Genomic DNA, 15,205 nt, shown 5'->3' on the forward strand with positions numbered 1-15,205 from the left:
CAGAACACAGAATTGGGACAGGTGAACTTAATAGATAAAGATGACTATCAGAGTTGTGTTCCTCTTACGGAATGATAGTCTCCATGATCTGTGTGAGTCATGGCTGCCAGAAAAGAAAGAGAGCAAGGAGTGTATTAAAGAAGCACAGCAAATTCAGTCCTAGAGTGCCCTGCTTGACTTCATATCATAGTTCTGATTTCTAAAATACCATTTTCTGCAAAATATGCTTTCTGTTTTTCCCCTCTTGTAGCCTGCAACCAAACAGAATCCCTTCAGTGGGGCATTTTTGTGTTCTTCCTTTAAAAACAGCAACATATAAATAACAAAAAGAAGTAAGAGAAAGAGGGTTTTTTTATAGGCTAGTATTTAACGTAAACTTGAGAGTGAGTATCAACATTATACTTAGAATTTACAGACTGGGTAGGAAGACGAGATAGAAATCTAAAGATTACTGACTCAAACACAGTGTCCTTTCATTGCTTTATTGTCGCATCTCTGAATTCACAACTATGAATTATATTCGTATGCACTATAACTTTAGAAAGCACCTTCCCAAACCAAATATTAAGTGATTGATTATAATTTCTTTGACTTATTATAGAATTGACTTTCCAAGTGCTCATGAGAATTATTGAGAATTTGCTACATAGTAACATCTCAGCTGTGTCCACAAGAGCTATCTGTCTCCTTGTCTTAATGACTATTGGCTCACTAGGAATATTGGTTTTGGCATTAAAATGATATTTTTCTAAATGCAGATAGGACCAGGGATCACTCTTGAACATTAATGTCCAAGCATCTTAAAATTACACATCAGGTTTCATAATCTGACTTCTGTCCCACTCTCCATCTTTAGCCCTTTTGCCTGTGCGCCCTTTCTCTGGCATTACTGAGCTGCTGGTAATGTTCTACTCACTCGTTCACTCTTTCAGGCCTCACTCCTCCTCTTGCTGCTGTGTGCTGTTACCCTTTCCTGCCCTCTACCGCTTTTAATCTGGCTAGCCTCAACATTTCAGTCCTGCTTGGGCGTGTGTTCTAGAAAAGCCATCCCTGATATGCTTTATTTTCATTGTTTTTAAACCCTAATGCCTAGCATGTATGTAGCAGGACTCAATAAGAAATTTCTGAGTAAAATAAAGACTGTTTTTACAAAGATGATGTGCAAGACTGTTCTCTGCAGTCTTGGAGCAGAGGGGACAGACATGTGGGGGAATAATGTACAGTTCAGGTGGTAAATATGCAGTAGAAAAATCAGTGAAGTCAGAAGGCAGCCTCAAGAAGGAGGTACCTTTTTATCTGGGGAAAGACATGCAGAATCAAGGAAGACTTCACATATTGTTTTAAAAGATGAAAATAAGGTCAGTTGTTGTGTCTCACAACTGTAATCCGAGCATTTTGGGGGGGCTGGAGGAGGTGGATCACAAGGTCAAAAGATCAGGAACATCCTGGCCAATCATGAAATGCCATCTCTACTAAAAATATGAAAATTAGCTGGGCATGATGGTGCATGCCTGTAATCCCAGCTTCTTGGGAGACTGAGACAGGAGAATCACTTGAACCAGGGAGTCAGAGGTTGCAGTGAGCTGAGATTGTGCCACTGCACTCCAGCCTGGTGACAGAGAAAGACCTTGGCTCAAAAAAAAAAAAAAAAAAAAAAAAAAAAAAAAAAAAAAAGAATAAGAAGAAGAAGAAGAGGAAGAAAAAAAGAAAAATAAATTTGTCAGAATAGTGGAGGGAAACATTTTAGATATTAGGAAGACATTGTGCACTAATAAAGGTGTCAGTAGTAGTTTTGGAAATCATTTATAAGGTACTATTGTTGCAGAAAACAGGAGGCAGGAGAGACCCAGTGGGTGAAACAGGAGGATTTTATTTAGATGCACACCAGTTCAGTGGATTTGCATCCAAATGCTGAGTCCTGAGCAAAGACAGAGCCTGGCTTATAAAGGCAAGCTTACAGAAGCAGTACAAAGGCAGTTAATCATATAGTGACAGTTTTGCAACCTCAGCATAACTTGTGACTTTGCAACTACATTGAAGGAAAAGAGGAACTTGCAAAATATATGCATTTGTACAAATAGCTATGAGTAAATGCTGAGGGGAAGGGGAGACGGTAAAGGAATTTGTTTTCTTAACCTTGCTCTGGGATGTCTGGACCCATACCTGTGGGCTCTGGCTTCTCAGACAGGGTCAACACGACCTTACCTGGGCCCTGCCTGTTACTATCCTTAGAGTCAGAGTAGCTAAGTGTAGGAAAACTTGTTTCTCTTTAAAACTAAATTTCCTTTTCATTACATTTACTGCTTCATGATTAGGAAGTGGAGAACAACATACTGTGTTACCTTATATGTTTCTACTGTATTTTAAAGTTGTGTTTCTGGTGGTTTTGTTCATTTATGTTGGGTGGATGAATTTGTGAGTGAATCTCATCAGGTGTCTCCCCAAGTGGTTTGCTGAAGTCTTAGAGAATGATTTCCTAAGTAACTATTTCATGAAACACTAAACACTCAACTTATGAGATAAAATAAAATGTTGTCTTAAATCTATTTTTATAAAGGCAATAGTTTTTAACTGTTCTAAGTGGTTCATTTTAACTGAATATATGGATTTCTCAACAGAACAAGACTTAAAGCTGACATCAGAGGAAGAATCACAAAAGCTTAAAGGCAGTGAAAATAGCCAGCCAGAGGCATGGAAAATTTTACATTTAAATTTTGGATTTAATGTTGTTTTCTTTGCTTTAATAATATTAGGTAGTCCAAATGAAATTACCTTTCAGACTAGGTTTTGAGAGTCAATAGATTCTTTTTTCTAAGAACTTTTTAATAGATTCATAAAATTTAATAAATTCAGCAATCTCATTAACAGAAGAATCAATAGATTCTAAGTTAGCAATTGAAACTTAACTTAAAAAACATAACCACTATAAAATTTAAAATTTACTTTACAATATTCTTATTTAAAATATTCTTATCTGCCTTTTTGATTAGCTTATAGGTAATCTTTCCTTTTGGAATAGAGGCAAAAGAAATTCCAGAACTTTGTTCTTTTATTCTTACAACACCCTGACGTGATAAAGAAACTAACATCAATTATTGGATTATATTATTAAGCAATGGAACTATGAACAATGCAAAACTGATGGTCCCTGAGCTGGATTCGTGGTTGAAGAGTAATCATGGCCAGTGATTGAAAATCTGCAGTTTTATATTGCAGTCACTGATAGCAAGGTGAAAGATATATTCTGCCTTGTGATCTCTCATTGACCTCAGCGTTTCTCTTCAGGGAGGGAACCAGGTCATAAAAGCAACCCAAATGCCTATTACAAGAATCATATCTTGCAGAACGGCACCTTTGGTGTTAGTGCAGAAACACAATAACATTCGCACTTACTACAGTTGCAGAAAATCAGTACAGGTTATTAAAATTTTTATCCACTGTCATTAGTACACGTTAGACTATATTAGAACTGGACTTAAGCAGATAAACTAGATACATAACACTATCATATTACAACATATAATCTCAATTAAAATTTAAGAATTTGCAATTCTTTCTTTTTGGTGTTGATTTCAGCTTCTAATAATTGAAAGCATGCCTAAAATCCAGTTAGTAATCTGTAGAGGCTCACTGGTTAGGGTTTGGTGAGGTAAACTCTTTTCAAGTGAGGAATTGCAACACTACAAATCATCTGCTGATGCATTTTTGGCAGATTTAACACATAAACAATTAAGTTGAGACCAAACAAATGGTGACAAAGTTAAGTTTGCTGGTTCATGTTTTTCTTCTTCCGTTGGCTAAGGTGAATTATTTTTCCCATGTTAGTCAGAAGCCAGTGATGTGGCAGTAGCTGAACGTAGATTAAAAAGTTAATTTTTAATTTTAATTAATTATTTATTTTAAGTTAAATTTTAATTTTAATTATTTTCTAATTTTTCATTGTCTATACTTGATTACTTAAAATAAAATTATTTTAAAAACATGCATTCCAAAAGAGGAGACATCACAGAAATACAACAAGCAAATTAACCTTCTATTTTTGCATTTGCAGGAAATGTCTCAAGAACCAGAAACAAACAAGGATTGTGATAGAGAGGTATACCATTATATTCAAATGTTTCTGTTGAATTAGATTTTTACATTATGTTGTTGAATAAAGTGTTGTAAGTGTAGGCATACATGATCCTATCATGTAAGTAGCATAAATCATCAGTGAAAAATTTAATATTTAACTCAGAAAGAATTCTGTAGATTGAGTTTTAAAGAGATACAAACCCCAGAGATATTCTTTCATTATTATGGAATAATCCTGAATGGTGCCGTAAAGTGCTAGGTCATGCCACTTTAGGAGCTTTGGATCCATCATTTTATCTTTCTTGGTTTTAGTCTGATTATCAATAGATAATGTGGCTAAAGAAGATAATTTCTTATTCTGTGTATCTTCCAGCTAGAAAATTGTACGGCTATCGAATGTGAAATTTGGGGAGCATCTTATTTTCTGGGCATCCACGCTTGTACCTCAGCAGTTTCGCTCTGCTCCTTGTGTTGTGGTGAACTTTGGTTCCCATGTTTCAGTGAGAACCATCATGTTTTTGATATCCCAGGAACCAAATGAAAAAAGAATGATCAAAAGCAGTGGGGGAGAAGAATATCTCAGTGCAGAAAAGGGCAATCTTCCTTTCTATTCCTGAAGCCCCACAGTGTCTCATCCTGTAAATCTGACTGCTTAATGTGAGATCTAGGTGGTAAAGACAGAAGAAGACACATTTTACATCCTTGTCTTTTTATTTGTGTGTTCCCACGAGTCAAATGGGATAAATACATATATAAGATTCTGAAGAGTGGTTGGGAATAAAAGCACAAAATGAAGGAGGGCCCTTTTTGAATTTTGGAAAATTCTATTTTATTCAGTCAAACAGAAATGAAGCAAACTTTACAATGATATGATAATTACATCTTAAAATTAGATGGTAATTGTTCTGTATATATGATCAAACTTAAGTGTGAAATATTTTTAATGACTACAATAATGACAAACTGAGTCAATTGATAAAATCCATTAAAAAGGTTCTTTTTATTCAATAAAGTGAATATCCTTAATATCCTTAATATCAAACTTCCATTCAAGGCTGAAGAAGACATGAAGAAGCACGGAAGTAATAATACGGGATTACCAGAAAACCTGACTAATGATGCCGCTGCTGGCAATGGTGATGATGGATTAATTCCACAAAGCAAGAGCAGAACACCTGAAAGTCAGCAATTTCCTGACACTGAGAATGAAGAGTATCACAGGTAAGCCTATGGCAACATTTAATAGGAGATAGCCATATGCTGTCAAACTAATCCTAATTTGGACTAATATTCATGATTAAAAATTTTATATTTTTCCTAGGATATTCAGCCTTGCCTGGTAATCAGAAAAATGAAAATCAGAAAAAATGAGTTACCATTTTTTCCAGTCATTAATTTATTTGAAAAATAACGAGTATTAGCAAACGTGAGGAGAAAGGAATTTCTTTACGTTTTAGTGAACTTTTATTTTAGCTTCAGAGGTACATGTGCAGTTTGTTATATAGGTAAACCGTATCATGGAGGTTTGGGCTACAGATTATTTCATCAGCCACATAATAAGCAAAATACCCAAAAGGTAGTTTTTTGGTTGTCTCTCTCCAGCCATGCTCCACCCTCAAGTAGAACCTTTTGCCTGTTATTCTCCTCTTTGTGTCCATGAGTTCTCATTGTTTAGTTCTCGCTAATGAGTAAGAATATGTGGCATTTGATTTTCTGTTTCTGCATTAGTTTGCTTAGAATAGTGGCCGCCAGCTCCGTCTGTGTTGCTGCAAAGGAAATGGTCTCATTGAAAAAGACATGTCATACACTGTTGGTAAATGCATTTGGAACATTAATTGAGTAGCATATTCACACACACATATATAACATAGTAAGGATATATATGTATGTTAAGGTTACTTTTATAGATTTGTTACATATATACTTACATATAAGAACATTTATTACAGCATCATTATATCAAAAGATGGATCCTTATCAGTAGGAATTTATCATTATTAAAAGTAAATCCTTACCAATAGGAAATAGCTCAATTTTCATTCCCAGAAAATAATATAGTATGGAACCATTTTTTACAAATGAGGTTAGATCTAGAGTATACTGATTATTTTACAATTAAAATGTATTTAAAACCTTTACTTTGATAACATATCTTAAGATAAATTTTTTAGAATTCTTGTAATATCTGCTGTGTTGCAAATGGAAGCTACATGCTCCATTGACACTGTACCTTGATTGCTAGTTATTAAATTTTTGTTGTCAGTGCCTGAGTGCTGAAATATTGGATCTTCAATCTGAATATTGCCAAGGGATTCTATGGGGATCTATATTTAATATAAACATTTCAGTATATTGGGTAAAACTTTTATTAAAATGTATCAAAGGATCTTTCATCTACTAAACCAGGATTTGGCCAGATTTTTCTGCAAAGAGCCAGTTAGTAAATATTTTAGGCTTTGCAGACTATGTATATATTTTTGAGACAGGGTCTCTGTTGCCCAGGCTGGAGTGCAGTTGTGTGATCACGACTCACTGCAGCCTCAACTTTCTGGGCTCTAGTGATCCTCCCACCTCAGCCTCTCTGCTAGCTGGGACCACAGGTGTGCAACATCACACCCAGCTAATTGACTCTGTGAACTGTAGAGTGAATAAGCGTGGCTGGGTTCCAAGATACTTGACTTACAAAAACAGGCAGTGGGATTTGGCCCACAGGTGCTAATGTGCTGACCTTGTGCTAAAAGGAAGGTGCTGCTAATGCAGTAACTCTTATTCATAAAAGTGTCCTGCATGTGTGACATTATCCTTCCTTTTAGAAAAGGATATATTTCAGCATTCACCACACCACATTTTTCCACAGTGACTTCATATAATTTTTAAATTTGCATTTATAAAATAAGACTATTTTCTGCATTTCTGCCCCTTTATTCCTATGAATAGAACTCAGTAGTTTACTGTGATCAATTACTTTGTATATTTGATGAGTATCAACTGTTCTAGAATTGGCTGATTTTTATCAAGCCAGAAATACTCTCCTTGAAACGTTTAGTGTTTCTTGGTCTTTATGTATAAGCATGAACAATGTGATATTCAGCTTATGGAATCTAGAAATGTTTAAGGTGACATTTAGTTCTATAGTTTTAAGAATTTAACACCTCAGTCTGGCATTTTTAATGCCATATGTGTATAATTTTATAATCTTTAAAATAAATAATTGTTATGTAAAATTTGAAGACTACACCTGTTATATATAAAATTTGATATTAATTGTCTATTGCTGTTCCATGACTGTGGAAGAAAATTACAACATTCTCAGCCATGAACTCTAAGTTTGATGTCCTTAACAGAACTGTCTACACTCACGAACTCAATTTGCTTTTCATTCACTCTTGATCTCACACCAGTAAGTCTTCAGTTTCAGTACTCCTCCAACATTGTTTTTCCTCAAGATTATCACTAATTTTTTTCTGTAATAAATCTAGGCATTTTTCTTACACATTTTATTTAATCTGTTAGCAGAATTTGAGCCAGTGGAGGACATCTCCTCTCTAACAGCGTCTTCAACTTGGCTTTCAGGACCTCACTCCCTCAAGCTTTTCCTCCTGCCTTTCTAATCCATTCATCATGGCCTCTTTTACTTGCTCCCTCTCATCTTTCTCCATTTGGACATTGTTTTTTCCCAGGGCTCAGTCCTCAATCTTCTCTCTCGTGACTTTTTCTTTTTTTGAGACAGAGTTTCACTCTGTCACCCAGGCTGGAGTTAAGTGGTGTGATCTCGGCTCACTGCAACCTCCACCTCCTGGGTTCAAGTGATTCTCCTGCCTCAGCCTCCTGAGTAGCTGGCATTACAGGTTCGTGCCACCATGCTCGGCTAATTTTTGCATTTTTAGTAGAGACAGCATTTCCCCATGTTGTCCAGCCTGGTCTCAAACTCCTGACCTCAGGTGATCTCTCTGCCTTGGCCTCACAAGGTGTTGGGATGACAGGCATGAGCCACTGCACCCAGCCCCTCGTGACTTTTTCTACCGTGTATATGCTAGTGATTTCCAAATGTATGTCTCTGGCTCAGATCTCTCTCCCTAATTCCAGATTTCCATATGAGCCTGCCTACTTGACATCTCTATTTGGTTAGCTATTGGGTATCACACACTTGTCAGACTCAAAATTGGGCTACTGATGGCCTTCCTGAAATCTACCCCTCATGTAGTCTTTCCTACTTTGGTTAAGGGCAACTCTTCCAGTTGCTCTGCCAAAAATCTCATTGTCATTCTTGATTCATCTCTCTCTCCGTCTCTGACACCTTACATCTATTCTCTCAGTAAATCTTGTCAGGTCTATCTGAAGGTATGTCCAGAAGCCAGTCATATCTTCTACATCTGAGCCACCCTCATCTGCAGTCTACATGAGTGTCATAGACTGGTAATTGATAGTCCTGGCTTTTAAAAACTTCCCTTTTCATCAATTCTTAACTCAGTGGATGTACCTAAAATATAAGTCAAATTGTGTCAGTCCTGTGCCCCAGCCCTTCTGATTGCCTCCCATTTCACTCTGAGTATGTGTCAAATTTCCTCCTAATTCTCTCCCTTGCTCTGCTTTAGCCACACTGAACTTCTTGCCATCCCTTATCTACCCCTAGTGCTTAAAGACTCCAAGCACACCTCTGTACTTGGCAGTTCCCTGTGTCTGGAATGCTTTTTCCCCAGATATCCTCCTAGCTTACTCTTTCCATTCCTTCAGTTCTTTATTTAAAACCTCCTTTCGACTAAGAAGTAGAAAAAGGGTAAAAAGAATCACATTATGGAACAACCACTTTCTGAGGAAGAACCATGTACTACCCAGACGCATCATGCTTAAGATTCAACTGGAAGCATACCAGGGCGGCTCTCTAATGTAACCAAGGGAAGGTTCAATGAAACTAAGTGATTTATCATCTCTAACTTCAAACCAATTTGTATCTTGACATCAACACTCTTAACCTTATATCATCATTTCTTAGAGTCTTTGATATACAAATAAAAGGTTTTTGTATTAGAAAGAAAAAATCTCCTTTCTCAGCAGAGACTTTTCTGACCATCCCAACTTTCCCACCACCCTCCCCATCAAACACGTAAACATTTCATTTTCCTGCTTTAGTTTTTCTCCTCTAACGTACTGTATATTTTGTCTTCTCTGTCTGTTGTTATTGTGTGTTTATCTCACTCTCATGAATAGGGATTTTATTTTTCACTACCATTATCCTTACTGCTTAGAAAAAGGCCTAGCATATTGGATGTAGCTACCTAATAAATCCTTATTAAATGAGTGAATGGAGTTTATCCTGGGTATATTGTTTGATTGATTCTCACTTTAAAATTTTGACATGAGTCATTCTAATAGTTTTGTCTGGTAATTATACACATTTTCAAATTTGTTTTGGCTTTTTATAATAAGCTACATTCTTTATATTAATTTTTTTTATTTAGGGAGAAAAGCCCAATATTGCGGTTATTCATTATTTATTCTTTTACTAGTAATCATAATTGTAATTACGGTAAACTGAGCCAGAGGAATTGCAAACTTTACTAGTATTTGATTTGATTTGATTTTTGAGATGGAATCTCACTCTATCGCCCAGGCTGGAGTGCAGTGGAGGGGTCTCATTTCACTGCACCCTCCGCCTCCTGGGTTCATGCATTTCTCCTGCCTTAGCCTCCTGAGGAGCTGAGATTTACAGGGGCATGCCACCATGCCCGGCTAATTTCTGTATTTTTAGTAGAGACTGCGTTTTACCTTGTTGGGCAGGCTGGTCTCGAACTCTTTACCTCAGGTGATCCACCCACTTCGGCCCTTCAAAGTGCTAGGATTACAGGCGTGAGCCACTGCACCCGGCCACCTGCTTTGAAAAAAAAAAAAAATTGGGTGGCACATTTAATGGACTTACAAATTCTTTTCAGGGGATTATGAACCTTTAGTATTTGAAATAAAAAGACAGAGTTGGAAATTTTTTGCTTCCTATAGTAAGAGGAATACTGGTCAAGCACTGGCTATTCTGATGGAGCAGGTGCTGCTGCTTGGCTGTATTTCAGAAGCAAGCTGCTCACATCTGTATTGGTTGGTGAGCAAGACCAGTGGTCATTGATTGGTTGACTAGATTTCAAACTGGCTCTGGGTGGCTTCTTGTTACCATTGGTACAGGTCATTTCTTTCCTAAGTTAGACTCAACTTTAACCGAACATTTTTGGTTTAAAAGTTGCCTTCAATTAACTATGTTCAAAATGAAACTATTTTGTATTCCAGAATTTTAGACCTCATTTTAAAATTGTGGTCACGATGAATTGGTTAATAATAGCTCTCAGGAAGATCTGTTTACAATTTTAAAATAGATATTTCTCTGCATAATTTATTCCTTAAAATTAATTGTCTTGTTTCTGCTGTTGGTATTTCTAGAAGCTTTTGCTCAAGTCCTAACATAATCTCCAGTAGGAGATTTTAGTCTCTTTGTCAGTTAATGTATGTATATGGTAGTGATATTCTCTTTTTAAATTCCTTTTCTTTTCTTGTTCACTGTCTTCTCTGTACAATAACAGTGATATTCTTATACATTTTTACCTCATTAAAAATAATTACAGTTTTCAGGTCATGTGATGCCAACATGTTTGTTCCTTTTGCTTGGTGTGTGTGCTGCTATTCAGGTTCTGTTGTAGTTCTACATGAATGGCAGCTTTTTAAAATAACTCTGTGAAGAATGACATTGGTACTTGGATAGAAATTGTATTGGATCTGTAGACTTCTTTGGGCACTATGATCATTTTCACAATATCAATGCTTTCAGTCCAGGAACATAGGATGTATGTTCATTTATTTGTGTCATCTCTGATTTTCTTCAGTGGTGTTTTCCAGTTATCCTTTTATAGTTGACTCACCTCCTTCGTTACGTATTTTCCTAGGTATTTTACTCTTTTGCAGCCACTGTCAAAGGGACTGGGTTCTTGACGTGACTCGCAGCTTGGTTATAGGTGGTGTATAGTGGTACTACTCATTGGTATTTGTACATTTTGTAGCCTCTGAGACTTTACTGAATTCATTTATCAAGTCTAAGAGTGTTTTGTAGGAGTCTTTAGGGTTTTCTAGGGATAAGATCATATCATTGGTGAAGAGATAATTTGACTTTCTTTTTTTCAATTTGGATGTCCTTTATTTCTCTTGCCCAATTGCTCTGCCTAGGACTTCCCAGTTTTATTCTTAACATACATGAAATAAAAGTAAAATCAAAAGTGATTAAGGATTACTTTATTTCACATCTCTGTCGCATACACAGATAAAATTAATTCAAAGTTGTATGTTAAAAACACAATATTAGACCTTGTCTTGTTTCAAAAGGAATTTCTAAGTTGTCTATAAAATACAGAGGAATCAAGAATATAAGTGGAAAGTGTTTCCCAAAAATAAATATAAAAAGTATGGGTTAACACAGGGCTTCCCAATCCCCAGGCCATGGACCAGTACCAGTCCCCTGGACTGTTACGACCTGTGCCACACAGCAGGAGGCTAGTGGCAGGTAAGCTAGCAAAGCTACATCTGTTTAAAGCCACTCTCTGTCACTCACATTACTGCCTGAGCTCCTCTTCCTGTCAGATCGGTGATGGCATTAGATTGTCATAGGAGTGTGACTCAAACCCTGTTGTAAGCTGCTTACACAGGGGATCTAGGTTGTTCACTCCTTATGAGAATCTAATGCTTTATGATCTGTCACCATCTCCTGTCACCCCCAGATGGGACCATCTAGTTGCAGGAAGACAAGCTGAGGCTCCCACTGATTCTGCATTATGGTGAGCTATGTAATTATTTCATTATATAAAAGTAATAATAGAAATAATGTGCACAATGAATGTTATGTGCTTGAATCATCCTGCAACCATCCCCCAACTCAGGTCTACAGAAAAATTACCTTCCACAAAACCAGTCCCTGGTGCCAACATGGTTGGGGAGAGCTGGATTAAGAGATGTGAGACCCCTTTGCCTTGTCTTGGATTAATGTGCAAATATACATTGTGTGAATGACATCTGAGGGCACCATCTTGCCCTGTAGATCATTTTAGGGACACCTCCAGTATTTCATGAAAATCAAAATTTCTTCTAGTGATGAACAAAATGATACCCAGAAGCAAGTTTCAGAAGAACAGAATGCTGGAATATCACAAGAAGAGATTCTGACTGGTAAACAAGAGCAGATGGAAGTGGCTGAAAAGAAAATGAATTCTGAGGTATTTTCTTTAGTCATTTTCAAATGTTTTAATATGTGTATTTATTTAAAAGACAACTTTATGTATTTTGGAAAGTATAAAGGATTTTAAAAACATATATATACACACACTCCATAGATCCTTTATCATATATCTGTATATGTACATACAGGATAAAACCATGTTCTTAATTCAACTGCATTTGCCTGCAACTGTAGAGTAGTGATCTTCACAATGGCCTCAATCCACAGGAGAAGCATTTCATATGTTTCATAAGAATTGATGATCTTTCCAATATCAAAAATAAGTTTTGCTATTAACAACAGATTTTCTAGTTTTTGGACATTAGTTCATCTTTTTAAAATATTGATAGAGAAATCAGTTTGTTATTTTCACTGATAGGAAAGTAGGAAATGTATAGCTGGGTCAGAGGCCACATTGTGGATGTCATTATCCTTGCTTTTGAGGAGAGTAACAGTTTGCTCCAAGAAGTTTCTCATTTCAATGCAAAGAGTTTTGAATACAATGGCGTGCCATGATATACATTTAGTGATAATTTATTGACAAGCATTTTGTTCCCAGAGAAATATTTCAGTATATTTCCCTTATTTCACACTTATTACTATTTCAAACATTATAAAGAGGAAAGAAAAGTTATTGCAATGGCAAATAATCTCACGATTTCTAAGAAAAGCTTTGTAAGTTGTATCTTATTTACCATTTGTATTTTGAAATATAGGGCTTCTTTTGTATTAATATATTTACACCACAAAAGTAACCGTGATTTTATGAAGTCGCCCATGCTGGAGTGCAATGGCACGATCTCAGCTCAGTGCAACCTCTGCCTCCCAGGTTCACACGACTCTCCTGCCTCAGCCTCCTGAGTAGCTGGGTTTACAGGTGCACAGCACCACACCCAGCTAATTTTTTGTATTTTTACTAGAGACAGGGGTTTCACTATGTTGGCCGGACTGATCTCAAACTCCTGACCTCATGATCTCCGCCCACCTCAGCCTCCCAAAGTGCTGGGATTACAGGTGTGAGCCATTGCTCCCGGCTGCATTTATTTTCTGACCTCTCCTTTTAAGAATCATGATCTTAAATGAGTTCAGTGTTGTTTGTAGAAGTGCAATGCTTAGATGCCGATGTGTACATTGTGGAAGGGTACAATGCTTAAACAGTTATGAATAAATGCAATTCCTATAACTGACTGTAAAAATATTAGAAAAGCAGTATATTGATAAAACTTTCTTCAGAAAAAGGAACTTAAAGAACTTTAAGAAATTGCTTCTGTCCAAATATATGCATAGCTAAGGTTCTTACAATGGTGTGGTTGATAGGTTAGATATCAGAGTATAAACCCAATTTTAAAAATATATGCAAGCATATTAATCTTATATTTTATGCATCTGGTTTTTTTATAATTCAGAGAAAGGCTTTTCCAATTCTGAAATTCTAAAAATCCTCCAGTGACTTATTTTTCATGGTCTTTAAATAAGTATTTCAACTTTTTGGAATTTACACATTTTTAGATTTGAAGTTTTGTCCAACTTTTTTCCCGTTAAATATCCACTATGGGAATTCTTTCCTTATACAAATAAATGTCATTCTTCAATTTCAGAAGAAATCACGATATGTCATTCTCTTGAGTGCTAATTAGAAGTTCCCTTTGTTTACTTAGGTTTCTCTTACCAATAAGAAAGAAAAAGATCTCTTGCATGAAAATCGCATGTTGCAGGAAGAAATTGCCATGCTGAGACTGGAAGTAGAAAAAATAAAACAGCAGAGCCAGCTAAGGGAAAAGAAACTTTTTGAGGAAATTGAAAGTGTGAAAGCAAAGAATGATAAACTTCTAAAGGCTGTAAAATTGAGTGAGGAAACATTAACAAAAATTAGTATTTAAATACAGTGGACAGCTTAGCATTTTGACAACTGAGAACAATGATAAACTTCTAAAGGCTGTAAAATTGAATGAGGAAGCATTAGCAAAAATCAGTATTTCAGTAGAGTGGACAGCTTAGCATTTTGACCGCTGAGAATGCTCAGTTCTGAACTGCAGAATGTAAGACACAGCTAGGAAACACTGGAAATGGAAATCCTATCATGTCGTTTTAGACTGACTACTGCCCTACATGACTGTGATCAATGTCAAATAGATGAAAGAGACTTCTTTACAGAGAACAAACATGAACAGGTTTATTTACAGGAAAAAATGAATTCTCATATATCTAACCTAAAAGATAACAGTGAGATTCTTTCTGAACAACTCTAATGTTGACAGCAAAATTAACAGGCTAAACATTAAGCTGCATCACACAGGATAAATTCTGAGAGACAAGATGGGGCAGGCCCCCATCTTTCCTGTTCAGACAACTTAGTCATTCTAGTGTGTGGGCTTTGGAGACTACAAACCCATCAAGGGCAGAAGAGATCCTGTGGCACGGCACAGCTGCTTTACCAAATCATGGCCAGACTGCTTCTGTAAGCAGGCCCTGATCCTGTTCCTCATCACTGGACAGGACCTCCCACCTGAGGCCTCTAGCTACCCCCACCAGTGTTCCCTGGCCAACGGAGATTTGAAACCTTCCTGGGACAGAGTTCCCAGAGAGAGGGGAGGAGCACCACCTTTGCTGTTTGGGTACCTAGCCGTTCTGGCCCATGGGCTTTGGAGAGCCCAAGCTGACCAGGGGTGGAAGTGGTGTCTCAGTGCAGCACAGCCACCCTCCAAAAATGTGGCCAGACTCTTGTTTATTTATTTATTTTTTTTTTTTTTAATTTTTTTTTTGAGATGGAGTCTCGCTCTGTCGCCCAGGCTGAAGTGCAGTGGCGCGATCTCGGCTCACTGCAAGCTCCGCCTCCCAGGTTCACGCCATTCTCCTGCCTCAGCCTCCCGAATAGCTGGGACTACAGGC

General features: G+C 36.9%; 1 protein-coding gene across 2 annotated transcripts in view; it reads left to right on the forward strand.

Annotated features, from left to right (window-relative positions):
• LOC135965567 (POTE ankyrin domain family member G-like) overlaps window positions 1-14,196 on the forward strand; it is a 29,804-nt gene extending 15,608 nt beyond the window's left edge. For both annotated transcript variants that reach the window (XM_065522616.1, XM_065522617.1), the window contains exons 8-12: window positions 2,619-2,689; window positions 4,052-4,096; window positions 5,129-5,295; window positions 12,191-12,314; window positions 13,975-14,196. In XM_065522616.1, the coding sequence (XP_065378688.1) occupies window positions 2,619-2,689; window positions 4,052-4,096; window positions 5,129-5,295; window positions 12,191-12,314; window positions 13,975-14,196 (629 nt within the window). The remainder of the gene's footprint in view (window positions 1-2,618; window positions 2,690-4,051; window positions 4,097-5,128; window positions 5,296-12,190; window positions 12,315-13,974) is intronic.
• Window positions 14,197-15,205: the final 1,009 nt, after the last annotated feature.

The sequence above is a fragment of the Macaca fascicularis genome, chromosome 10, assembly GCF_037993035.2.
Source record: "Macaca fascicularis isolate 582-1 chromosome 10, T2T-MFA8v1.1".
NCBI lineage: Eukaryota > Metazoa > Chordata > Mammalia > Primates > Cercopithecidae > Macaca > Macaca fascicularis.